At 55.5% G+C, this 27,030-nt stretch overlaps 1 protein-coding gene across 1 annotated transcript; it reads left to right on the top strand.

The window, feature by feature from the left end:
- Nucleotides 1-677: 677 nt before the first annotated feature.
- On the top strand, nucleotides 678-27,030 carry ARHGAP40 (Rho GTPase activating protein 40). Its single transcript, XM_056121526.1, has 15 exons — nucleotides 678-814; nucleotides 7,381-7,538; nucleotides 8,069-8,289; nucleotides 8,831-8,906; nucleotides 9,551-9,708; nucleotides 13,782-13,947; nucleotides 16,273-16,364; nucleotides 17,860-17,937; nucleotides 18,456-18,615; nucleotides 19,710-19,792; nucleotides 21,911-22,117; nucleotides 24,552-24,698; nucleotides 25,359-25,528; nucleotides 26,138-26,193; nucleotides 26,939-27,030. Exons 1-15 carry the CDS (start codon nucleotides 678-680, stop codon nucleotides 27,028-27,030), a joined length of 2,001 nt encoding a protein of 666 aa, XP_055977501.1.

The raw sequence follows: 27,030 nt of genomic DNA, 5'->3' as shown, positions 1-27,030 counted from the left end.
GGAGAGAGAGTGAGAGAGACAGAGACAGAGACAGAGACAGAGACAGAGAGAATTGTCTGCAAGAAAAAGAACATGTGAGAGAAATGGTATGAGAGAATGTATATGGGAGAGTGTGTGTATGTGCCAAAAAGGGTAAAAAGGAGAATGTGTGTACTAGAGAATATGTGAGAGGGGCTGAAGTGATAGCACAGCGGGTAGGGCATTTGCCTTGCACGCGGCCAACTCGGGTTCGATTCCCAGCATCCCATATGGTCCCCTGAGCATCGCCAGGAGCGATTTCTGAGTGCAGAACCAGGAGTAACCCCTGAGCATCACTGGGTATGACCCAAAACACACACACACACACACACACGCACACACACACACACACACACACACACAAAGAGAGAATTGTGAGAAATGATGTGAGAGAATGTGTTTGTGAGTGTGTGAGAAAGTTTGAGGGAGAGAGTGTATGTGAGTATGAGTGTGTGTGTGTGTGTGTGTGTGTGTGTGTGTGTGTGTGTGTGTGCACCTAGGTATGCTGGAGGTTGCCCTGGCCGAGCCAGCCCCACCCAGAGGAGGCTGGACACTGTCCGTGTGGGGGTGTCGGGGAACTGGGTGTGCCAGGCCTGCTGCCGCCTTCCCTAACGCATTGTGCACTGAGTCAGCTGCTGAGTGGGGCGCAGATGCCAGCCATGGCAGAGCCGGCCCTTCTCCCTGCCGCCCCGATGGAGGGGCTAGCCCTGATGGCCCTGGCCGCTCCGTGCCCTCGGATCCCACGCGCCCGCATCGCCAGGCGCTGTGCCCAGCACTGGGTGGACCTGGGCTGCAGGTAGGGCATCCTGGAGGGGCTGGGGGGGGGGTCTCAGGCCAGGCCTGAGGGGCAGCAAAGAGAGGAGCCCCAGTGGGCATGGGTGGGGTCACAGACGGTTGATTTCCATGCTCACCCGTCCCACCCATTCCAGGCGGGCAGGGGGCGCTCAAGGGCCCTTTGAATGGCCAACGGTGAGAGGGGGAGGGGTCCAGTTTCTGCTCCGTGGACCCCAATCCCACTCCCGAGTCATGCCCAAGGCAGCTCTATGCTGCACTCCTTTTTTAATTTTTATTATTATTATCATTTTTTTTTTGCTTTTTGGGTCACACCTGGCGACGCTCAGGGGTTACTCCTGGCTCTGTGCTCAGGAATTACTCCTTGTGGTGCTGGGAGGACCCTATGCGATGTCAGGGATCGAACCTGGGTTGGCTGTGTGCAAGGCAAGTGCCCTACCCACTGTGCTATCGCTCTGACCCCTTACGCTGGACTCTTAGAGTGAGGAGCCCCCTCCAACGCGTTTCTCCCCTTCCTTCACTTGTAGCATTATATGGGGCCGAGAGGTCTCTGTGGGTCAGTGGGCTGCAGGTCGCATGGTGAGATCAGTGTCACTCCTCCTTCCTGCTCAGCTGTCCCTGCCAGCCAGACCACCAGGCCGTCCAGATCCCACCTTGCAGATCCAGATCCCACCTGGCCCCGTGCACTGCTCTAGAGACAGACAAAGACGCCTCTTCCCGAGAACGTCCTGATGCTTGGCATCTACCTGGGGGGGATTTTTTGTCACCTCCCAGCCCTGGTGGTCTCTGTTGACCCCATGGGGTCACGTGCTAAGCTTCCTTTGCTCTCTGAATTCTGTGCTCCAGAATTCCATGCTTCAGTGTCTAACTCAGAGTCCGTGTTTGCAAGTGTCCCTGGTTCCTCTGAGCCAGCACTTGACACGAGGCAATGTGGACAGTTCCAGCATCTAAGCAGCAGTGCGGTCAGCATCTCTGGTGACCCGGCCCTGGGGGGCGAGGGGTTCGCCACAGCAACAAGTGGAACTGAGGCTTGTTGCAGTCAAGGCACATTGCAGTCTGCCAGCTCCCGCCCTGGCAACTCTGAAGGCGTTGCTGCCCTGAAACACCCCTGCGCACGCTCATGGCCGCGTCAGGACCCAGGGCTGATGGGGGTCTGCGTGTGGGGCAAATTCCAACTAGAGGTGCCAGGGATCCTGACCCCCGGGCGTGAGTCCGTAGAGCCCCCGGTTCAGGAACCACCTCGAGACTCAGGAAAGGGGAAACTGGCAAGGCCTTTCATTCATGCGACGCAGCAAAAATGTAGTCAAGACTTTTAAAATTTCTCTTCCCTAACATCTATCTTGGTGGCGCTGGGGGACCATATTGCAGGGCGGGGATCAAATCGGGCAGGACTGAAACCTCCACTCTCTCAGGCCCCAATGATGGTTTTTAAGTCTTGGGAAACTAGTCAGACTATTTCATCTGCCTAAATGTCTTATATCCCCTGTTACATTTTGTCCATCAAAATTAATATAGATTATGTGATCCATAACTAGTTTAAAGTCAGCATTACAATGACTTTTAAAAAACAATATTGTGGCAGAGAGAGAGGGAGACAGAGAGAGAAAGAGAGAAGGAGACAGAGTGAGAGAGAGAGAGACAGAGGGATGAAGCAACAGAGAGAGCAAGAGAGAGAAGAGCAAGAGAGTGGGAGAGCAAGCGAGAGAGGCACAGAGAGAGAGAGAGAGAGAGAGAGAGAGAGAGAGAGAGAGAGAGAGAGCGCATAGCAAGCAGGAGTTTGTCTTGCATGCAGCCAACCAGGTTTGATTCCAAACACCCCATATGCCCACTGAGTTTCACCGGGCGTGATCCCTGAGTGCAGAGTCAGAAGGAAGTCCTGAGCACTGCTGGGATGACTGGGGGTGGGGGGCATGTGGAAAGAAAGAAAAGAAAAAAGAACTCCCCCCCAGAAGATAATAACCCCATTGCTCTCACTTCTGTTTGCAACTCCATCTTCTGCCCTGGGACGGCTGCACACCCAGCCCAGGTTCCTCACCCCAGGCACGCCCTCTCCCTGCTCACTCCTCCATGGGTCTGTCAATGTTCCAGTCTCCAGTGTGACCATATGGTCCCAGTTACCAGCTGTGAGTCTCTCCTGTTCTCCCAAGTGATCGCTGCAGGCCTGGCCCAATGAAGTGTTCAGTGACCAAATGGCTCCCGCCACGGCCTGGGGTCCCAGGGTGGAACCTCCACCAAGGGAGGAAGGGCACAGAGTTTGGTCCCCCATTGGGATCTTAGCCACAGTGACCCCGGGAGGTGCCTTGATAACCCTCCTGTGAGCCCCCTCACACCTGCTCCCACATAGAACTTTTTCTGTGAGTTCACGATTGCTGGAGAAAGTGCAAGCACAGCTAGTGGGGTCTATCCAGTCCATAAGGATAGTCACAGTGACCAGTTGAGACTATATCCTCCGGTGATAAGCTTCACACATTTGTATTTCTGCACTTGTGTATTAAAAGTATGGTCTGGGGGCTGGAGCGATAGCACAGCAGGTAGGGTGTTTGCCTTACACGCGGCAGACCCGGGTTCAATTTCCAGCATCCCATACGGTCCCCTGAGCACTGCCAGAACTGGTTCCTAAGTCCAGAGCCAGGAGAAACCCCTGAGCATTGCTGGGTATGACCCAAAAAGCTAAAAAAAAAAAAGTATGATCTGATCCATGTCCCATTATACAGATATGCCTAAATTGGAGTACAGCACCAGGAGCATTTGGTAAAGGCTGTATGTCATGGGGGAACACAGAGCTCTATCCTGCTCTCTCCCTCCCCTGCTTCCTCTCCCCAGGGTCACCCACAACAGCGTGGTGCTGCATTCCAGAGGTCTCACTCCGCCTGGTGATCTTGCCTGGCATGTGGGGTGGTGCCATGATCAGATCAAAGACTCACGGGCAAGGCAGGTGCCCTACAGCTGAGCCCCATACCTGGCCCCCGGCCCCCACATTACTCTCTTGAATGTTGCATGATATTTCACTTCAGTGGGGCGGGGGGTGGATTTGAACCACACCCAGAGGTGCTCAGGGATCACTCCTGTGGTGCTCATATGAGCCACACACAAGGGCAAGAGCGCTACCCACTGGACTCTCTCTCCATCCCCACATGATATTTCGCTTTACAGCTGACCTGAACTTTGTTAACTAGCTTTCTTCCCTCCACCCTCCCTTTCCCTGATGCTGTTGTTGTGTCTACTGGGGGTCACACAAACTTTGTTGTGACACTGGGTATCCCATATGGCGCCCAGGATCATGCTTGGCACACATGAGATGGTGCCTGGGATTGAACCCACAGCCTCCCAATTGCAAGATGCTCTTCCACTGAGCCACCCTTGGCTCCAGACCAGCCACTGGAAAGGTTTCTAGCCCGTTTCCCTTCTTCCATCATAACCACACCGCATTGTTCTTGGGCCTCTATCTTCGTGTGAGTATCCGGAGGGTCAGTGTCCACAACAGACTTTACTCTGTGTGTACTGGAACTCTGGAAAATGTGTCCGAGATGGTGCCCAGGCCCAGAGCCTCACGGGCAGCACCAGCGCGAGCCTTGGCGCTCTCCACGGCTCGCCGTGCTGGTTCCCTGGAGTCTGGGATCATCCTCTCTCGTTTCAGCTCCTCTGGGCTCCGGCCTCACGCCTCTCTCACAAGCTCCGTGTCTGGCTCGCAAGGCCAGTGCAGAGAGGCAGGAGGGCCCAAGCCTGGTGCCGCTATCAGATTGACCCATCCATCAGTGCTTACGCTAAGTGACGCTGGTGTGGAGGAGGCCACTTTTACAAAGTTCACTTTGGTCTCCCCTTGCTCCTGGGTCTCTCCGAGAGATTCTCTTGAGACTGAAGCAGTCATCGAGGCCCTAGCCAAACAGGGCATTCAAACTCAATACATCAGGATCCTACGTGAGCTGTATTACGGATTCACTGCCAGGATCTCCGAAGAGTCTGAGGCCAATCTGTCCCAAGGCCATGGACCTTTCAGATGTCCCCCAATAGGTCACCGACCCCTTAATGTATGGAGCTGAGGAATCTGAGGACAGCCCAAGGTGCCAGTTCTGGATCTCAGGAGAAACTGCCCCTTCTCTCGAGTCTCAGTTTCCTCTCCGGTGTCCAGCCATGGCCTCGCAGCTGTACCAGGAGCATGAAATGAAGCAAATACTCCTGAAGGGTGGAGCCCTGGCCAGTGCCCAGGGAGTGCCCACGGGGAGTGCCCACACGGGCCCCACAGTGCAGAGGTCAAAGGGGCAGCTGGTGCTGGTTCTCTCCCATTCACCCCTCCTCCAGCGGGAAGAGCTAAGTGGGAACCCTGCGCTGCCCACACGCCCCCCTCGGCGGTTGGCATCGCCACTGCCCTTCTCGGCTGCTGCCCCCTCCCACATCTGTCCAGTCCTCCACCCAAGGTTGCCAGCTGGACTGCTCACCAACCCGCAGGCGGGACCCTTCTCCTGGGGTCTTTGTCCTCTCGTGCCTCCCACACAGGCAGAGGGGGCAAGGGTTCTGCCAGGCAAGGGGGTCTCCACCTCAGAGACTCCCTCGGGAACCCCCCACCCCACCCCACCCCAGCTGATAGAGTCCTGGTGACGTTTGCCCGTCTGAATGAGGAGATAGATGGTTTATTCGGTGTCTTTCCATAGCGAGCATTTGCATTTTATCTCAGTGGCCCATAATTCATATCTGCTGTCAGTCTGCTGGGCTTTATTGGGGCAGGGGGCGGGTGGAGATGTGTGTATTTTTCCCTCATCACTCTTAGGAACTCTAGGGAATAACCCAATCATCTCCTGCAAATATTTCCTTCCCGCTGATCCGTGCTTTTTTTTGTGTTCAGAGCCTTTTGCTCTAGAGAAGTTTTTCGTTCCAGTGTTTTCAGTTATGGTTTCTGGATTTTATTTTGCCTAGGGAGAGCTTCCAACCCCTCCGTCTTTCCGCCCAAACCCTAAGGCAGACGTCTGTAAAACCCCACAAATTCCCTTAGACTCACAGGGTCATCATGGGCCTCCCTCCCAGGAGTTTGCAAATCTCTGTCCCTCTCTGGGGTCCCCTGGCTATTTCCCCCACTTCTCAAGTTTTGGCTCTAAGCCTCGGGGAACCTCAGAATCTCTCTGAAAGGCCTCACGAGGAGGAGGAGGCCTTTGCTTCAGACCATCCTGGACCCCTTGGACAGGCTCTTTGGGGAAGTTGCTCTTTTGTTCGAAAGAAAATGGAACCCACAGACGATTAAACAGGGAGGTTGGAGGCCAGAGAGGTAGTAGCAGGGTTAAGGCACTTGCCTTGCATGTGGCTGACCCTGGTTCAAGTCCTGCCACCACATGATTCCCTGAGCGCAATCCAGGGAGACCCAAAAATCTAAAAATAAATAAGTTTCTGGGGTTGAAATGATAGATAGTACAGTAGGTAGGGAGCTTCCTTGCACACAGCCCACCTCAGTTTCATCCTCAGCATCCTGTATGGTTCCCTGAACACTGCCAGGAGCAATTTCTGAGTGCAGAGCCAGGAGTAGCCCCTGAGTATCACGGGGGGGGGGTGGCCCCAAAACAAAAAATAAAAGTGGGTTCGAGGGATAGTACAGCAGGCAGGACAGTTGCCTTGCACAGGGCTGACCTGGTTTCATTCCGGTATGTTCCTCCCAACCCCCCAGGAGTGACCCCTGAGCACAGAGCCAGGAGTAAGCCCTGAGCACCGCTGGGTGCAGTCCCCCAAACAAAAACAACAACAAAAGTTAGAAGAGAAAGACAAAACTGTGGAGCTTTAAACCAGGCCTGGAGGCCTCATCATCGTGGGCCCCCGGTGGTCCCAATTCTCTATGCTGAGTGGCCCCCTCAGACTGGGGAGACCTCCCCACATGGGGAGTCTCAGGCTGAGCGCCAGAGAGTCTTGGGGACCCCAGGACCATGTCACGCAGAAGCTAGCGGGGAACCACACCCTCACCCCCACGGAGCCGGCTCTGCCAGGGTTCTCGCCCTGTCTGCATAGTTTAGAAGCCACCCCTGGCGGTGCTGGGGGCCAGTCCCAGCTCTGTGCTCAGGGTTCATTCTCCAGCAGTGCTCGGGAGCCCTCGAGTTCGACCCCAGACCCCGGTTCTATAGGGAGAGAGTACCCAGCCCCTGGGCTCCTGCAGCCCTCTTGCCCTCGGAGCCCTGGCCTGGCCTCCCCCCACCCCACACTCCCATTTCTCTGCTTCTCTTGGAAGATGGGCTTCTCCAGCCCTGCCATGTCACCAGGGTCCCCCGGTTCTCACACCTGACTGAGCCCCCTCGACCTCAACACCTGGGAGCCTCTGATTGGCTTGTTCGTGGCTCTGACCTCTGATTGGCTTGTTAGTGGTTCTGGCCTCTGATTGGCCTGTTCGTGGCTCTGGTCTGTGGGACGTGGGTCCACTTAGATCCAGCGGGACGCGGGAGGTCTGAAATAGGTGCTCGCCAATTATAATCCCAACAAGTGGAGCCCTTGGCAGGAGACTGGGGCGTGGGTGGGGTCACCGGGATGGGAAGCCCAGGCGGGTGAGACCCCTGTGTGTGGGCAGCGCTGGGCCTCATCCCTGCCTCCCCCCACTTACAGCTCCAGCCCCGGCCCTGCCAGCAGGCAGCAGCCCCCGCAGTGCGCAGAGAGCTTGCCCATGGACAGCTTCTGGAAGGAGGTGGAGCGGATTCGGCAGAGACATGAGCCAGGAGAGGAGAGCCCAGCAGGCAGCGGGGGTGAAGCTCGTCTCCTGGAGGGTGAGCGGCCCTGGGGGTACTGTGGAAAGAGGGAAGGGTCCGGAACCCACCAGCGCTCGCCTGAGTGAGAACAACAAGTTCTCTGAATCTCTCCCCTGGACATCCGCCTGTCCTCTGGCAGCCCTGAGACCGATCCGTGAGGGCCCAGAGATAGTACAGGACGCAGGCACCCACCTGGTTTCATCTCTGACCCTTGGACTCACAGTGTCATCATGGGTTTCCCTCCCAGGAGTTTGCAAATCTCTCTCCCTCTCTAAGGTCCCTGGCTGTTCCTGCCTCACCTCCCCTACTCCCCAAGCTGGTTTCGGCTCTAAGCCTTGGGGGAACCAGAAGGGAGGGGGTGAGCCCACTGCTGTGTTCCAAGATCGGGGCAGCCAGAGGCTTCTTGCCCTCACTGTGTCTACAGAACTAGTGCTCACTCTCCATCCCGAGTAAGAGCAGGGTTGAGAGTCCTCAGCCTCGTGCTCAGAGGTCAGGGTGCTCCTTGGGACTGGGCAAGTGACTCAGTGTGTTTCTTGTTTTGTTGGCAGAGGGAGAGGCCGAATCCCAGTGGCTGCGTGACACTGGCCTGTCGGGCCTCCTCGGTGGCCAAAGCATGGAGGGTGACCACCAGGAACTCTTGTCGACCCTGACCCAAACCCAGGTGGCCGCTGTGCGACGCCGACTGGATATCTACGCCCGCTCTGCCCGTAGGCGACACAAGGCCCCCGTCAGAGATGTCAGGGACATCTTCGGGGCCTTTGACTCAAGGGTGAGTACAGAACACCAGGGCCCCTGCAGCTGGGGCCTTTGTGATGTTACATGGTGAGTGATGTGGCTCTGTGTGTGTGCGCGCGTGCGTGTGTGTGAGTGCATGTGAGGGCATGTCCACGCATGGGTATCATATGCCTATGTGTGTGTCATGCATATGCACGAATGTGTATGCCCATGTGTATGTGTGTGCATCCACCTGTGTGGGTATATGCGTGAATGTGTGCATGAGTGTGCGTGCACATGTGTGTATGTGCATGTGCATGTGTATCTATGTGTGTGCACATGTGTGCATGCATGTGCATGTGTATGTGCATCTGTTCATCTGAGCGTGCCTGTGTGTGCACATGTGTATGTGTGAGTACGTGTGTGCATGTGCGTGTGCTTGTGTGTGTGCATGCCCGTGTGTATGTATATGTGTGTGCACACACCTATGCGTGCACCTGTGCATGTGTGTGTGTACGTGTGCATGTGCTGTGTGTTTCGTCTGCCTCCTGTGGTGTTTCAGCATAACAAACCACCTCCTGTCCCCATTCCCACAGCAGGACCCTCCGGAGAGTGCCACCTCCTGTCTGAAGGGGCCCCGACTCAATTCCCAGCCTCCCACGTCTCCCCCAGGTGAGCCATCCTCCTCACTCCCCAGGTCCTCGTCTGTTCTTAAAGTGAGAGAATCCAGTGGCCCCTGGGCCCCTGCCTGCCCGAGGCCAGTAGGAAGGAGTTCTGAGGGGATCCGCTGGGCCCTGGTTTTCCCACAAAGCCTACGAACCTGAGTTGGAGAATCACTTCCGGGGCCTGAGTCCTAAGCTCCTAGACTTGCTCCTGAGGCTTGAAACTGGAGCCTGGGAAGCCGTTCCTTGCCCCTGCCCTTCCTTTTGAGGTGTTGTGGCAGTGATGGGGTGATACATGCTAGGTTGGTGCTCCCCCACGCGGCTGTGCCATCCCTCGTGTTTTCAGTAGAGGTGTTCTCATGCAGTCACTGTTGGGGACGCACTCCCGGGTACAGTGCTCACATACACCAGGCCACGTGCCGGGGCTCAGACGTGGCTGCAGCACTGAGGGTTCAAGTGACAGCCACCACGATGCCCATGAATGACAGCTGGGCTCCAGCTCATGGCCTCATGCTGACAAGGCAGGTGCGCCTAGCCACTGGGCCTCGGAGCAGAGGACCAAGTTCTTATTCTAAGAACCAGCTCGGGGTCAACCCAAGACATTTCCGGAGCCGGCTCCCTGGTCCTGACCCTCTCTGCTCCGTTTCCCTGCAGCTGCAGCAGAGCCCGAGGACCCCCACGCGCAGGGCCCAGCCGGGAGCCAGGAAGCATTCTGCACGGACTTGGCCTACTCGGAGCAGGCCGCTCGGCTGCTGCACAGGGGCCGCTGGGCCCCTGCTGGCCTCTGTGCCTGGGGCCGGGGCTCCCTGCCGGTGAGCACACACACACGCACACATATGCACACACATACACGGGTGCACACAGCCCACACACCTGTACGCACACACATGCACACACATATAAGTGCACACATAGCCCTTCACACACATGTGCACACACATGCACATAGATACGTGTTGTACACAGATCCCTGTGTTTGCACACACATTCACTCACATACGTGCATAAATATATGTGTATGCGCACACACCCATGCACATGAAGACATATGAGCACACACAAACGCACGCACAATCACACATGCGTGCTTGCACCCCCAAACACGCACGGCCTGGTAAGGGCCCCCTGGCCGCTGGCAGGACCTTCTTACTCCTTCTCTGTTGCATCATCCTCCTGCGGAGCCTGTCAGGGTCCTGGGCCAGGGCCCCAGTCCAGGGCCTCGCGGTGTCTCCAAGGGTGCTCTGTTGGAAACTGGTTGTGTTTTGCTTCACTGCTGCTGGAGGGCAAATGTGTGTGCAAGGCAGGCGCCTGCGTGTGTGTGTGTGTGTGTGTGTGTGTGTGTGTGTGTGTGTGTGTGTGAGCTGCCCCTGGACCCTTTCCTGGATGCTCGGAAAGTCCTTCCTCCCCCTCAGACGGTTCCTCGCCCTGTGGGCTGTTTAGTCATCAGCTAGTTATCAGCTTCTCTGTCTTCTTCTCCCCCTGCTCAGTTCCTTCCAAATGAGGGTGCCATCACTTCTGTCTGGTTTGGGTGTTTGTCTTGAGACTGAGAGAAGTGGCATGCATTTACTCTGGACTGGACAGCTTGAGGTCTGCTCCCAGCCTGAGGTCTCATGCACCTCCATCACCCCTGCTCTCCCCCATCCCCTGTCTGCTCCCAGATGCTCCTGACCGCCCCCCCCCATCCTGCCCAGTTGGGCCACTCTCCTCGGCCAGCTCCCACTGCTCCTGAAGGGAGAGGGTCCTCGCTACTGCAGTCTGGCGTGGTGGACACCCAGGGAAACAGTCCACCAAGGGCCTCAGCCCAGCGCTCTCCATTTCTGCAGGATTACACTTAACCTCACCCGGGAGATGCGGCCACAGCCCCCCACTCTCAGACACGCCTACCAGCCCAGCACCTTCCCAGGGGACTGACCACTGCACTCTGCTCTGAGGAAATATGTCTGTCCCTGTGGGCTCCTCACTGACTCAGTTTCCCTTAAACTTTCATGCTGAATCATTTCATTTGGGGTAGGGGAAGGATTTGGACCACACTCTGGTGCTCAGGGGCCATTCCTGGCTCTGGAGGAACTCTTAGTGGTGCTTGGGGGGACCCTATGTGGTACCGGGTCGAACCAAGGCCCAAGTGGCCTCATGCAAGGCAAGGCAAGCACTTTACCTCCTGTCCTATCTCTCCGATCCCCCAAATAATTTTAGAATTAGCAGAGATTGCAAAAGTAGAGCAGAGTTTCCGCGTCCCTTTCACCTCGTTCTCCCATGCCGTCTTGCATAAGCATAAAACAGCAAATAGACATTTAGGTCGGGACTTCCTGTTTCTACGGCCTCTGAGGTAATTCATGTTCGGCATTCTCTTCTAACCTCGATGATTTGAATTCCTCCAGTAAACTGTGAGTGATGAGAATAGTAATAGAGGTATCCTACATTGAGATTTAATGTAGGTCAGGCCGTGAGACCCAGTACTGAATGGAGATCATTTGCTTTCATCCTGTGATGTAGGCAGCAGTTGTCCATAAATACACTAAAAGTGTGTAGTCACTGGGTCAGAGAGATACCGCAGACGGCTGACCACACGCTTTGTTGTGGTTGTTTTTAAGTTTTTAAATGGAATCACTGTGAGATAGCCCATTACAAAGCTGTTCATGATTGGGTTTCACGCACGCAGTGTTCCAACACCCATCCCTCCACCGGGATACATTTTCCAGCATCAATGTTCCCCATTTCTTTGCCCCCACCCCCAACTCCTCCCCCACCTCCCAGCCTATCTCTATGGCAGACACTTTTCTTCTTTCCCTCCCTCCCTTCCTCTCTTCCCCCCCCTCTCTCTCTCTCTCCCTCTCTCTCTTTCTCTCTCTCTTTCCTTTTGGGCTTTGTGGTTTGCAATACAGAGACTGAAGGGCTATCAGGTATATTCTTTTACCTACTTTTAATTTTCAGTTCTTGGGGCTGGAGCGATAGCACAGCGGGTAGGGCATTTTCCTTGCATACAACCGATCAGGGTTTGATTCCCAGCATCCCATATGGTCTCCCGAGCACAGCCAGGAGTAATTCCTGAGTGAAGAGCCAGGAATAACCCCTGTGCATCACCGGGTGTGACCCAAAAAGCAAAAAAAAAAATTAATTCTCAGTCCTTATCCAGCATGATCATTTCCAATTATTATTGTCATACTGGTCCTTTCTTGTCTTATGTCCCCTTTGCCCCTCCACACACTTGTGGTAGATTCCAACCATTGACCAGCTGACCACACACTTTACATGTGTGTGGTCTGAATACTACCCCCGACACTGGGAGTGACCCTGAGCACTGAGTTGGGAGCAGCCCCTAAGTGCTGATAGGTGTGGTCCCTCAAAAACAAAAAAATAGTGATCATTATAGTTACTGAACCCTTATCTGGTGAGGTCTGATGTGCAGCCCCTGACCTAGTCTATCCGACAGCCCGCGACGCAGCTGCTGTTACTCTCCACACAGAGATGGGGACACAGAAAAGGCGAAGCATCAGCTCAAACTCACAGGTCCATTCGGGGTTCAAAGCCTCTGTGGGACTCCATAGCCCATCAGTGTCCAGGCTCTCCCACAGCCAGACATTCATGGCATTGAGTCGTTCCGGCCCTCTTAAACGTCCCTCACTGGGGTGTCACCTGGGCTCGAAGTCCAGACAGGACAATCCTCTATTCTGTTCTCAGGAATGCCCAGACCTGCGTGTTTATTCCCACTCTGACCTCTAGGTGACGCTGTAGAGCACCCTTAAATAAATTTTAATTTATTCACTGTGGTTTACAACACATTTCTTTGTAGAGTTTCCTGCATGAAATATTCCTCCACCAGCGACCGTGCTGCCCCCCACCATTTTCCCAGTGCGAGAGAGAGAGAGAGAGAGAGAGAGAGAGAGAGAGAGAGAGAGAGAGAGTACACTGGCGCCTGGTTTGTCCCTTGCTGGTGGCCAGTCCTAGTTTGATCTCCTCAACCCTGGATGGACCCCGAGTCGCAGCATGTGTGATCCCTAAGTTCAGAGCACCTTTAGTTTTCAGTTTTTATTTGGTTCTTCAAGGTGAGAAAAGGGTCATGGGAACGTGAGTGGCGCTACCAAGGCGAGAGATAGAGGAGGTGAAGGAAAGTGAGAGAATAATGGAGGTATGGTGGGGGGGCCTTCCACCAAGACAAGCCAAACTGCTCACTTTTGTCCCAAACAGATATTTATGAGGGGGAAAAAGCTGTCTGCTCATGAGCGGAAACTGGAGGAAGATGCAAAGAGGAAAAATGCAATTCAGATACAGGCTCTATTAATTTTTCTTTTGAGGAAGACAGGGATACTTCCTTTCTTTTTCTTTTTCTTACATTTTCTGAGGGGGGTGCACACCCGGCTATGCTCAGGGCTTGCAGTTGGCTCTGTGCTCAGGGGTCACTCCTGGCAGTGCTCAGGGAACCATATGGGGTGCTGGGGATCAAACCTGGGTCAGCCATGTTCAAGCAAGTGCTCTGCCAACTGTAGGATCGCTGAGACCTTGAGGCTCTGCTGGAATGCAGGGATTCCACTGTGTAGGCCCCTGACCCCATTAACAGCATCAAGCCTAGGGAGATGAAGGTGGGGAACGGAGTCATAGTCCAGCAAATATGGTGTTGGCCTCGCATGCAGCCAACCTGGATTCGATCCCCAGCATCCCATGTGGTTGCCCAAGCAAAAAACAAAACCTAGGTCAGTGGGCCCTCCCCAACGCCTGTCCGGTCCTTCTGCTGGGTAATCTGAGGCTCAGAGGGGAGCTTCTGTCGGCTGTCCCTGCAGGGAGCACTCCGACTGACCTCAGCCCATGCTTATGTGGGGAGAGAGTCAAGGTCTCTTCAACAAAGGCCCCTGCAGGGGCTTTGAACCTTCACCCCTGATTCCTCCTCTAGGAGTTTCGGGTCCCCAAAGGCCGGCTGGGCTTGACGAGGATCGGAGACTTGTGCTCGCAGGATATGCAGAAGGTCCCTGCACTGGCGCTCATTGAGCTCACGGCCCTCTGTGACGTCCTGGGCTTGGATTTGAAGAGGAACAAGGCCACCAAGCGCAAGACCACAGGTGGGCATACACGTCCACCACCCTGTGGTTACGGTCCTGGCTCTCTCCCGGGACGTGGGGTGTGGTGGGGGAACCTTCCACCAGGGCGAGCCAAGCTCCTTGCTTTCATCCCTGACAGATATTTATGCAGGGGGAAATGGAAACTGGAGGAAAATGCAAAGAGGGAAAATGCAATTCAGATATAGGCTATTAATTTTTAGTAGATTAGTTTGTTTTTTAGGGAAGAAAGGGATATTTCCTTTTTGTTTGTTTGTTTGTTTGTTTGATTTTGGGGCTGGAGTGATAGCACAGCGGTAGGGCGTTTGCCTTGCAGGCAGCCAGCCTGACTGAGCCAAGTTCGATTTCTCCGTCCCTCTCGGAGAGCCTAGCAAGCTACCAAGAGTATCTCTCCCGCACAGCAAAGCCTGGCAAACTCCCTGTGATGTATTCAATATGCCAAACACAATAACAACAAGTCTCAAAATGGAGACGTTACTGGGCCCACTCGAGCAAATCGGTGAACAACGGGAGGCCAGTGCTACAGTGTCTGTTTTGGGACCACACCTGCCTATGACCAGGGCTTGCTGCTGCCTCTGTGCTCAGGGGTCACTCCTGGCAGTGTTCAGGGAACCATATGGGATGCTGGGGATCGAACTTGGGTCAGCCTCGTGCAAGGCAAGTGCTCTGCCAACTGGACCATCATGCTGACCCAGGGATACTTTCTTTTAAGAGATGTTTTAGAATTACGGGCATTTTCCAGTTATTGCATTGTTCCAAACAACATAACGCTACATAATAAGCAGCTCCCCAGACCCATGACCCAGAATGATGGTGCCTCTCTCTGGTACATTAGCGGGTAGTTGGGTTGGTTGACTGCCCTGGGCTGGGCTGGCTCCAAGCTGTTGGCCGTTCCCGCTCTCTTGGCCCAGCTTTCCTTGTCCTGTGCCCAGCAGGGCATCTGATCTTGTTCTTAGGATGGTGGAAGCACAGAAGGATGAACTCACACACACAGAGCACTGCCGCCTCTATCTGCCTCGAGGAGGCTCTGTTCCCTTAGCCAACACCAACATGGGGCTGTAGGGTGCAGGGAAGTGCAACCCTTTCTCCAGTAGGAAGAACTGAAAGTCCACATGGCCGGAGTGTGCCTGCGAGGAGGGGAAGTGAGCCTGGAATGATGGGGTTAGTTACCACAACTATTCCATGTGCTTTGGAAACATGATTTTCAGTCGGGGGCCTGTTCTCCTCCTCACAGATAAGCCCTAATTCATTTCCATTAACCATTTTTAAAATTAACTATTTCCCTTATCAAACGTTTATTATTTCTATATTTCCCCCCGTCGTAGGTCAACCACTTGCTGCCCCTACAACTTTGAAAGAATCTTAGATAATTTAAAACGGATTTTCTGGGCCATGGGCTGGAGCACAGCTTTGCATGCAGGAGCCCTGGGTTTGAGCCGCAGCACCCTGCTCCCCTGGGAATCATTAGGAGGAACTGCAAGCACTGAACCAGGAGTAGCCCCTGACACTGCTGGGTTCAGCCCCCAAACAAGGCAGACAAACAATATAAGCACCTATTAAGGTCCCGATCTTTCGGGCCCTTTAGTCACGTGTGAGTGTTCCTTACTGCAAGAACATCATTCTCACACAGGGAAAAGTTTTGCTTTCTGTTCATGTTTGTTTGTTTGTTTGTTTGTTTCTCGTTGGGTTTGGGCTTGGGGGGCCACACCTGACTGTGCGCAGGGCTGACTCCTGGCTCTGCACTCAGCATCACTCCCTGTGGACCTCGGGGGACCATACAGGATGTTGGGATCGAACCTTGATGGGCCATATGAGAGACAAGTGCCTTAAACCCCTGTGCTGTCTCTCCAGCCCGTTTTGGGCTTTGTTTTTTGGTCTCTCTCACCCCAGACCACTCCCAGTGACACCCAGCAGTGCAACATTGTTGGGGCTATCCCAGCAGGACTCGGGTGCAGGAATTGAACTCAGGGGGCTGGAGCAAAAAAAAGGGGTTAGGGGACTGGAGCAGTAGTATAGCAGGTAGGGCGTTTGCTTGCACGCGGCCAGTCCAGGTTCAATCCCCAGCATCCCATATGGTCCCTTGAGCACCACCAGGGATAATTCCTGAGTGCAAACCCAGGAGTAATCCTGTGCATCGCCAGGTGTGACACAAAAAGCAAAAACAAAAACAACAACAACAATAAAAATGAGGCCAGGAAGGACCAGGATAGGGATTCCCAGGGCGGGTGGGGAAGGAAATCCCGGTGTGCTGGGTGCGTCATCTTGTAGGGAGAGCCCACCGGTCCTTCTAGGTTCTGAGCCGGCCCTTCTGCTGTTTGTCTCCCCCAGAAACAGGCCTCTTTGGGGTGCCCCTCGACAACCTGCTGCAGGCCGACCGCAGGGCCCTGCCCAGCACCCAGGTGCCTCTGCTGCTCCAGGCCGTAAGTCGCCGCAGCTGGGCTGCCTGGCTTGGGACAGGGGGTGGGCTCTGGGCTCACCTTCCCGCCCTGCCCTGGGCAGCTGGGAGGCGGGATGAATTTCAGAAGCACCCCTGAGCCTCTCCGAGGGGGTTCTAGTGACAGCCTTCCTCGCGGGAAGGATTCAATGAGAAAAGTCCTAGGAGCTCTCTGAGCTCTGGGGCTCCGAGACGGTCGGTCACTCGCTCAGTCACCAGTCATCATTCTTTCTGGGGGACTCTTTGGGGGAGTCCCTGCACATCTCTCCAACCCATTTCCCTGGGACACAGACACACCTGTCTGGGCTGCGCTTCTTAGTGGTTCCAGCTTCAACATTGGTTCTTTTATTTATTTATTTATTTTTTGGTCACACCCGGTGATGCTCAGGGGCTACTCCTGGCTCTGCACTCAGGAATTACTCCTGGCAATGCTCAGGGGACCATATGGGATGCTGGGAAGCGAACCCAGGTCAGCCACATGCAAGTCAAATGCCCTACCCGCTGTGTTATCGCTCCAGCCCACATCGGTTCTTTTCATCTTTTCAAAATTCCCTCCTTCCCCTCCTTCCTCCATCATGGTTGTTGGTGTTGGTTGACCGGGTGCCAGATCAGACGACCGGTGCGCTGTGTGTGCCTAGGCTTGCACACATGTTCAGTGGACTGTCATGTTCACGCACATGCTCCCCAGAACCCGCATGACCTGGTTATGGCACTTGTACATAATGTGGGCTCTGGGCTCCCCTTCCTGCCCTACCCTGGGCAGTTGGGCGACTGGAGTGAATTTCTTTTACTTTTTTTTAAATTCCAGTTTATTATTTATTTTTTTCTTTCTTTCTTTTTAATTGAATCACCGTGAGATACAGTTGCAAAGCTTTCACAATTGAGATTCAGCCATACAGTGATCGAACACCCATCCCTCCCCCAGTGCACATTTTCCACCACCAACGTATCCAGTATCCTCCTCCTCCCCCACCATCCCAGCCCTCACTCTGCCTCTATGACAGACAATCTCCCCAATACACTCTCTCTATTTTTGGACATTTATGTTTTGCTCCAATTTCCCCACCACCATTCAAGCCTGCCTGCCAGGGGCGGACGCTAGATCATTTTCCATTGCTCATTTTGAATGTCACGAGAGCTCACATGGCTGCAAAAGCGGCCACGTGCTTCTGGAGTTCTAGTTTGTAAATGGTTGGGTTCCACAGACATCTCTGTAAGGCAGTAATTCATTTTGGGATTCAATTGGGAGTCTCTGGACTAGGGATTCCAGGGTTCAAGGAACTCGCTGGGAACTGCTCCCCTTGAGGGGTGCTTACAGGTGCCACCTGGCCATGAGGCAGCCAGACATCACCTGCAGGGCGGGGATCACAGTGCTTCCAGCATCACTCTGGGCACATGTGGGGTGCCAGGGACTTGGACCTGTGACCGCATGGTGGCAGGTGCTGTTCCTCCCGGTGCACATTGGTTCCTTTCCCCCCTAGCTGCTGTCCTGTCTGGAGGAGAGAGGGCTGGACGTGGAGGGCATCCTCAGGGTGCCCGGCTCCCAGGCCAGGGTCAAGGTGGGTTGTCAGCGCTGCCTTTCTTGTTCCGTAAGCCGGGAGACTGTCCAGCTCTTGGCTTGCCAAGGATCCCTTTGGCCTCTGGGTGGGGAATGCCAGGAGGTTTGCCAGGGCGGGGGTGGCACAGGGGTTGAGAGTCCTGCAGTCAGCACTTGCCGGGCATTGCCCAGGCCTTGCCTTAACCCCTCGGGTTAACCTGCATCTCCCCTCTCCCAGAACTCAGCTTCATTGCCCCCATTTTTTTTGGGAGGTAGAAACCAACCCGCTTTATAAGACTTGGTGTCCCCACTGGCGTCTCTGCTCGGGCGTGGGTGCAAGCTGGGCAGACAGGTGGCGAGCGAGACCCCTTCCTCGCCTTCTCCCGGGCCCCACAGCCCTCTGGACGCCTGTCTGCCCGATAACCGCTTCCCAAAAAAATACTCTGCAGAGAGGCTCGCTAGATAGGGCGAGGCACTGCAGTGGGGAAACTGAGGCCCAGAGCACAAATAGAGCAGCTTCTCATTGGTGCCTCCCTCCAGGGGCTGGAACAGAGGCTGGAGCGAGAGTTCTACTCCGGCCTTTTCTGCTGGGACCAGGTTCATCTCAATGACATGTCGGATTTGCTGAAAAGGTTCATCCGGGAGCTGCCGGCGCCTCTGCTCACTGCCGAGTACCTGCCGGCCTTCGCCGTGGTGTCCAGTGAGTCGCTCGGTCCTCTACATGGGGGAGGCGGTGGGGGGGGGCACCCCCGGCCTTGGCAGAGAGGGGAAGTGGCAGCAAGACAGTGGTTTCCTGGAGATCTCAAGTGGACGGGGAGTACACACGCATGCATGCTTGGACATGTGTGCATGCCTACATACGTGCATGCATGGGGACCGTGCACATGCGTACATGAGTATAGGCATACATTGCACGAGCCCTGTGTATCGTATGTACGTGGATGGACATGAGTGTATGTATATATGGTTGTCCACGAATGTGCCTTCTGTGCTGACAGACAACTGTGGATGTGTGTGTCATGTCTTCTACATGTATGTGCTGGGTGCATGTACACATGCGTGCCTTCTGTGCGGGGGAGACGTGCAGGGTGAGGTTTTCGCCCCAAAGCCCGCCTGCGCACACACAATTTCCTCCCGTCACACCGTGCTGGGGGCTTGGGCTTGCCACGTTCTCCTTGCCCGGGTTTCAGCTATGGTGCTTCCCAGGGTGTCACGTGAGGCTGTGGTGCCCGTGACGGAGGCACTGGTGGGTGCTGCCATCCTCAGTTGTGCTGCTCGCGAGGAGGGGTTGCCACAGTGACACTGTGCTTGGCCTGTGGCTGCCGCCCTCATGCATCTTTCTTGGTGGCAGTGCTTGCCGGGGTGCTTATGGGGCCACACCTGGTGCCGGGGATCCCCGGAGAGAGCTGCCAGGGTTATGAGAGGGGCACGGGGGACAGGGCTCGTGGCCTCCCTCTGGCAGGGCAGATGCGTTCGTTAGCCCCCGAGGAAGGGTCTTCTGTGGCTCCTGAGCTTTTTTTTTTTGCTTTTTTTTTTCTGGGGGATCACACCCAGCGATGCTCAGGGGTTATTCCTGGCTCTGCACTCAGGAATTACTCCTGGCAGTGCTCAGGGGACCATATGGGATCCTGGGTATCGAACCCAGGTCGGCCATGTACGAGGCAAACACGCTACCTGCTGTGCTATTACTCTGCCCCAGTCCTGGGCTTTCTGGCTCTGGGCACGCTCCTTTCCAGAAAGGAGCCTCCAGCGGGTCCCTGTGCCCCAGCTGACCGCGGCCTCTTCTTCCCGCAGACATCCCCCACCTGAAACAGCGCCTGCAAGCTCTCCACCTGCTCATCCTCATCCTCCCTGAACCCAACAGAAATGCCCTGAAGGTAAAGGTGGCCCCGAAACGCTCCCCCCTCACCTCGGCCCATGCTTGCATTGAGAGCAATGTGCGCTTTCATTCATTCATTCATTTATTCAGCAGCTCTGCCAGATGCTGGGCTGCAGGGAGTGCCCACGTGACGGGCATCTTTCCTGAGACGTTTGCTCTTACGGAAGCAGGGTCCCCCTAGAAGGAAGTCGTGCTTACCTAGTAGATGCAGCTGACCTCGATGTAGGCAATGCTAAGAGGTGTCTTGGGGAAAATGCTTTGTGTCCATCTAAGAGGGAAGCATGAGGTTTATGAGCTGAGGCAAAGATTCTTTCTTCCTACAAGACTTCTCAGAGCCTTTCCTTTATCAGAGTTTTATCAATCTCCAAGTGGGCCAAGAGTATGGCCTGTACTTCTTCTTCTTCTTCTTTTTTTTTTTTTTTTTTTTGCTTTTTGGGTGACACCCAGTGATGCTCAGAAGTTACTCCTGGCTCTGCATCCAGGAATCACTCCTGGCAGGCGGTACTTGGAGAACCATATGGGGTGCAGGGGATCAAACCCGGGTTGGCCGCATGCAAGGCAAACGCCCTATCCACTGTGCTATCACTCCGGCCTTTGGCCTGTACTTCCTAACCCAGCCTATCGTGGGCCCTTTCTGAGGTGGAAAGCTCACTGTGGCACAAGTGTCCTGTGGGGACCCTCTGGGAAATGTCTGTAGCAGCCCCGCGTGTGTGGTGGTGGGGGTGTTAAGACGTGGGTGGGCACAGCCTTCACTCGGCTCCTTGGACCTTCTGGCTCTCTCTGGGCCAAACCCAAGATGTACCTGGGGGGTGAGGCTGTGAGGAAGTCCCGGGGCTACTGGAGTACTTTTCTGATGTGGACCTGAGAGGCCCAAGGAAGAGTGTGTGACCAGAGAGTATTGAACCCAACGGTACTTTGTTCCTTGATCCTCAGCCTGGAGGGATGAGTTTGCACCCTTTTCTGTAATAGAATGGTAATAGCATGTGTGTGATTGTTTTGGTATTGTAAGTGCAAACACGTAAGAATTCAGAGTAGAAGAGGTGCACTTGGAAGGTGCTTAATATATGTTCTCCCTCCTCTGTTTCTCCTTCCCTACCTTTCCATCTATGCACCCATCCACACACCATCCACCCACCCACCAACCTCCCATCCATATGCCATCTACTCACCTATCTATCCGCCCATCCATAAACTATCTACCCATCTACCTATCCTTCCATCTGTTCATCCACACATCCACACACCATTCACCCATCCATCCACCCATCCACACTTCATCCATCTATCCACCCATTCATCCATCCACCCATTGATTCATCCACCCATCCACACTTCATCCATCCATTTATCCACCAATTGATCCATCCACCCATCCATCTACCCATTGATTCATCCACCCATCCACACTTCATCCATCCATCCATCTATCCACCCATTGATCCATTAACCCATCCATCCACTCATTCATCCAACCATCAACACACCTCCACCCACCCACCATGCATCCACACATCATCCCTCCCTCCCTCCCTCCCTCCCTCCCTCCCTCATCCATCCATCCACCCACCCACTCACCCTCTCCCTTCTCCTCTTCTTTTTTTTATCTTCTCTGGATATGTGGCTCTGGTTGCATTCTCCAAGCCACAGCTTCCTTCTCTGCAAAGGAGGGGAGGGGGTGGCTTGGAGCGGTCATGAGGATGGAACGTGAGCTTTTTACAGCGGAGTCAGGCCCACATAGGGCCCTTCTTGCATGGGAGCTGTTGCCTCCCCCTTCCTCCATGGTCTCTGCTTCCCTTTTCTTTCTTTTGAATTTGGGACAGACCCAGAGGCCAGACTCCGAAAAAGACAAGTTATTGTGGGCCTCACTGGGAAGAAACCCATGTCCCAGGGTTCTCCAGGGGCCGCTGGAGGCAGGCTTGGATGTCCCCAGCATCCTGAGAGTGGGCAGGAGAGGACGCTGACGGCACTTTGCCGAGTCAGGCCACAGGAGGGCTGATGGGAACATCCGGCACCAGCACCCTGCTCAGTCCCTGGGGCCTCCAGGAGTCCCCATGCGGCCCAGCAGAGTGGCACTCGGACTAGCACAGTTTGAGGGAGAGTCTGTGCCATTCCCCAGGCGCTCCTGGAATTCCTCAGAAAGGTGGTGGCCCATGAGAAGAGCAACAAGATGTCACTGTGGAACGTCTCCACGGTGATGGCCCCCAGCCTCTTCTTGCACCAGGGCCGGACCCCCAAGCTCCCCAAGGGCAACGAGAAGCAACTGGCAGAAGGGGCAGCCGAGGTAGTGCAGATGATGATACACTACCAGGACCTGCTCTGGACGGTGAGTGCTGTGGGCAGCCCTGCGGACATGCGCACTGCCCATCCATGCTTGCGTGGGGGGGGGGGTCCACCGCCGAGGCTGCGGGCAGGCATACTGTCCACCAGGTGGCAGGCGCAGCTCATTCTCCTCAGGGTTGCCTCTGAGGCTGCGGCCATACAAGTGGATTGTGGGCTCTGTTCTTTTGAACCCCCAGTTTTGACTTTTCTAGAACCTCAACTTCATCCACATCTGTAGGGAGGCCACACCCAGGAATGCTCAGGTGTAACGCCTGACTCTACTCAGGACTCACTCCTGGCGGTCTTGGGGAACCCTATGAGGTGCCAGGGATCGAACCCAGGTCAGCCATGTGCAAGGCAAACTCCCCAGCCGCTGGCCTAGCTATCCCTCCAGAGCCCTCTTCCAGTGTCTTCTTCACCTCTTTCACATCCAAAAGATGTCGCCTCCTTCTGTCTGCTGCCCCCACACTGTCAGCCCCTTGTCATCCGATCTACCACAGGTCCTGGGTGTTCTCTGAGTTCCCACAAAGGTTTCTTTTATGTGGGAACCAGAGCGATAGTACAGCGGGTAGGGCATTCGCCTTGCACATGGCCGACCTGAATTCAGTCTCTGGCATCCCATATGGTCCCTTGAGATTTCCTGGAGTGATCCCTGAGTACAGAGTCAAGAAAAGACCCTGAGCATCACCGGGTGTGGCCCCCTGTCACTGTCACTGTCCTCCCGTTGTTCATCGATTTTGCTCGAGCAGGCCCAGTAACATTGTGAGACTTGTTACTGTGTTTGGCATATCGAATACACCACGGGTAGCTTGCCAGGCTTTGCCGTGCAGGCGAGACACTCTCCATAGCTTGCCAGGCTCTCTGAGAGGGGTGGAGGAATTGAACTCAGGTCAGCCATGTCGACTGCGTGCAAGGCAAACGCCCTACCCGCTGTGCTATCGCTCCAGCCCGTGGCCCCCAAATTAAAAAAAAAAAATAACAAATTCTTTCACCTCAAGAGATTTGATGCTGTAAAAGCCCTTCCTTCAAGGTTCAGGGACACGGAACTTGCCTGTTTTGCTGCGCCCGCCATGTACTGTGCCCTCAATAACCATGTACCATGCTCTAAGGTGAGGGCAGGGAGAGGGAGAGCCTTTGGTGAAATGGCCACGCAAGGCCTGCTGGAGACCGAGGCGCAGCAGGGTCCTGGGAGAACTATTCTGTGGTAGCTGACCACTCACTTTGCTGAGAAATCTATCCATCTCTCCACTCATCCACTAACCAACCATCCATCCATTCTTCCTTCTCTCCATCCATCCATACTTCTTTCCTTCCTTCATGCCATCCTTCCATCCATCCACCCATCTACCCACGCAGCCATGTATGCAGTCATCTACCCACCACCCCTCCGCCAGTCCTTCCTTCCTTCTTTCCTTCCTTCCATTGGCCCAGCTGCCCATCCATTCTCCCATCCTTCCCTCTACTCTTTCTTCCACCCACCTACCCCCAGTCCACAAACCCATCTACCTAGCCATTCACGCACTCCACTCCTCCATCCGTCCACTATTTTTTTTCTCTCCACCCTCCCTGCTTCTCGCTGTTTCCATCGACAGTCATTTAGACATATTCTTTCCATTTTAGGGGGCAGTTCCCAGCTCCCCCCACCCCCATGTCCAGTCTCACCTTCACTCCCTAAACCCTCCCAAGCTGTTTCTCCAAACCCTTCACTCCTCTGCGTTTGGCTTGTGTGGTTCAGTCCGCCTGGAATTTCCTCCCCTCTCTGGGAAGAGCACCAACCTGGCACCCTCTGCTCCTTCACATCTGGCCCATGGCATCTTCCCAGACTCCGTTCTTCCTCGTGCCCTTTTCGCTTTTGGGGTGCGCACTACTAAGCCCAGCTGTGACAGTACGGACGTAGATGTTCCAATAGAACTTCCCACTACGCTTCCCCATGGCTCATCTCTTGCCGGGAGCCCCGGGGGCTGATAAATTGATGAGAACAGAATGGAACTGGAATCTGCCAGGCCATGTGTTGGGGTCTCCCCTCTTGGCTGGGTCCCCATTCCACGGGGCCCTGTGGGTTGATCAGGGACCTCTGTGGGAACTTCCAGTTATGGGAGCTTAGGGCTCCCAGCCTTCGCCCATTCCTGAGTACTCTGGGGTCCCCGAGAACCCAGGCGAGTCCCCAGACCCCAGCTGTCTTACAGCAACGATCCTGTAGCCGCTTTCTGGGGTTCTGTGTGTGTGTGTGTGTGTGTGTGTGTGTGTGTGTGTGTGTGTTGGGTCCACTCTCCTCTGCTTCCAGGGCGCTCTGATCCCTAACCCAGATTAGGGGCTAGATGGACCCTTCACGTCTCCAGTTGAACCCCATGTAGTTGCAGCCCTGGGAAAGGGGTGACATACATGGCCTAGGAGTGCCCCCTGGGTCCCTGTTATAAGACTCCACTCCTCCCGGCCAGGTCGCCTCTTTCCTAGTGGCCCAGGTCCGAAAATTGAACGACAGCAGCAGCCGGCGCCCCCAGCTCTGCGACGGGGGTCTCAAGACCTGGCTGCGAAGGCTGCACGCGGACCGGGACCAGACAGGGAACGACCTGGACCCCGAAGCGGTGAGGGTCGGGCTGGGCGCGGGCGGCAAAACCGCGCTGCCGATTGTGGCCACCGGGTGGCGCCCAGGCCCCACAGCCTGGAGCGAGAATCCCGGGAGCAGAGTATCTGTATGGCTGGACTGAGCCAGGAGCATCCCTGGCACCGCGAAGAGGCGTTCAGGGCCCGATTTTCTGACAGTCCCTGTGTGTCTGGCCCCGGAAAAGTGCCGCTGTGTGGGGTGTGCGGTGATTGGGACCAGAGGGGGTAGTAGAAGGGAAGGACTCCCTAGTGCTCCCTGGAGGAGCCCTGATGGGGCTCTTGGCTAATGGGAGGGTCCGGAACCCTGATCCATGTGCCCGGACGTTGTGTGGGATGACAGTCTCTACAGAAACCTGCACATACGCTCTCCTGCCAGGCATGTGGTGGGCGCCGGGTGCTGGGGTGGGGTGGGGTGGGGTGGGGTGGGGTGGGGTGGGGAGGGGGTGCTGCTGAGTATCTCCATGCTTGCATGCATCTTGACATGGTCTGAGTGTGGTATGTGTGTGCAGCTTGTGTTTCCCTGGCGTGGCACTGCTGCAATCGTGTATGCACACGTGTCTGTGCAAGCACATTGGAATTCCAGACCCTCTCAGGTGCGCCTGAATATATGTCAAAGTGTGTCTGCCCTTGACTCCCTCCAGATTCCCAAAGTGGCAAAGGTCCGGGTGGCCTGGCCCAGCAACGACCTCCTCACGGTACCCCTGACCCCCAGTATCAGAGTAGCCCACGTGCTCAAGCAGTTCGCAGAGGAAACTCCTCCGAAGCCCCGGGGTCCAAAAAGGAGCAAGGACGTGGCCTGCCCCCTGCCACGGTAAGGGACACAAACCAGTGGGGTCAGCGCCTCATAGTCAGGTGCTGAGGGGAGCTTGACAGAGCAGTGCAATGGCCTTTGGCCATTTTCTGCTTGTTTGGGGTGGTCAGAACATGGTTTTCCAACCTTCGGAGGGCCCCTCAGTGATTAGTGATTATTGAGTATTGATAAGAGGCAGCAGTAATTGATTCCTTCATTTATTTAACTGCCACCTAATGAGTGCCTCGCATAGATGGGTCCTGCTAGTCACATGAAAAAGGACAGACAGAGGGGTTGGAGCGATAGCACAGCGGGTAGGGTGTTTGCCTTGCACGTGGCCGACCCGGGTTCAATTCCCAGCATCCCATATGGTCCCCTGAGCACCGCCAGGGGTAATTCCTGAGCGCAGAGCCAGGAGTAACCTCTGTGCATCGCCGGGTGTGATCCAAAAAAGAAAAAAAAAAAAAGGACAGGCAGAGCTCTGGCACATATGTAGTGGGAGGGTAAAGCTGGTCCCCTGTGTAGTGTACAGTGTGGAGGGAGGCTGTGCAAAGGACCTGAGGCAGCAAGGCCCTCGTGGGTTTTGGTGTCGCCCAGAAGAGCTCAGCAGGTCTTCTCTCTGCCATGCAGCTGCCCACCCTCGAAGCCAGGCTGCGCACTGCTCTATGAAGTCGGAGGGAACATCGGTGAGTTCCCAGTGGGGATCAGCTCTGAGCCCAGGCCCCCAGGAGGGGCTCACGGGCTCCTACAGGCCCAGACCCCTTGACGGGCCCGTCCCCCATGAAACCTAGTGGACTCCCACCCTGAGGTGAAGGGTCAGCCGTGACTGACTGTCAGGGTCTCTTCCTGGAGTTGGAGGCCTGGCCAGGTGTGCCTCAGCACAGGCCCCGCCGGGATGCCCTACGGAGCACGCAGGTGCGCCCAGCCCCAGCTCTGCAGGAGCAAGGCCAGCACCCTAGAAGGCTGCTCAGCTGCAGGGCTGGGGCTGGGATTCCACAGGTCTAAGCTCCTAGGGGATGCTGCGGGTTTGGGGGTGCGGGGACCTCGCGTTGTGAAGCACAGGCCCAGGAGCAGAGGAGGAGGCTTCAGGCCTTCAGGGATGCTCCTTACTAGGAGGGTGAGGGAGTGAGATGTGTGTGCGTGTGTGGGGCGGGGGGAAGGGGGGGCGGGTTTTGCCTGATGTAATCCACCAGGGGGCGCCAGAGCCCTTCCCTTGGAGGCCGGCGGGCCGGGGGCGGGACCTAGCTGTCAGTCATCGCCGGGGGCGGGACTTCCCCTCCATCCCGGCACGGCCTGGACCGCCCGTGAGGTCAGTGCCCCCAGAAGCGGACAGCTGGGATCCAGAGCTGTCCGGGTCACCAGCTGCGGGGAGAGCGGGGTGCACTGGCCCAGGAGGGCCTCCCTTCACCTCCTTCACCCCTTCTTCCGCAGGGGAGCGTCGCCTGGACCCAGATGCCTTCCTCTTAGATCTGTACCGCACCAACCCCCACGGCCAGTGGGTCATTAGGCAGAGCCCCACCTAA

The sequence above is a fragment of the Sorex fumeus genome, unplaced genomic scaffold (genome assembly GCF_029834395.1).
Source record: "Sorex fumeus unplaced genomic scaffold, SorFum_2.1 ptg000044l, whole genome shotgun sequence".
NCBI lineage: Eukaryota > Metazoa > Chordata > Mammalia > Eulipotyphla > Soricidae > Sorex > Sorex fumeus.
This window is presented reverse-complemented; position numbering and strand designations above follow the sequence as displayed.

Excerpts from the sequence above, each read along its gene's own strand:
- ARHGAP40 (XM_056121526.1), top strand. The coding sequence starts at position 678 with ATGGCAGAGCCGGCCCTTCTCCCTGCCGCCCCGATGGAGGGGCTAGCC. Across the intron at positions 18,616-19,709 it reads GGCCTTCGCCGTGGTGTCCA|ACATCCCCCACCTGAAACAG; the intron begins GTGAGTCGCTCG and ends TTCTTCCCGCAG. Across the intron at positions 26,194-26,938 it reads TGAAGTCGGAGGGAACATCG|GGGAGCGTCGCCTGGACCCA; the intron begins GTGAGTTCCCAG and ends CTTCTTCCGCAG.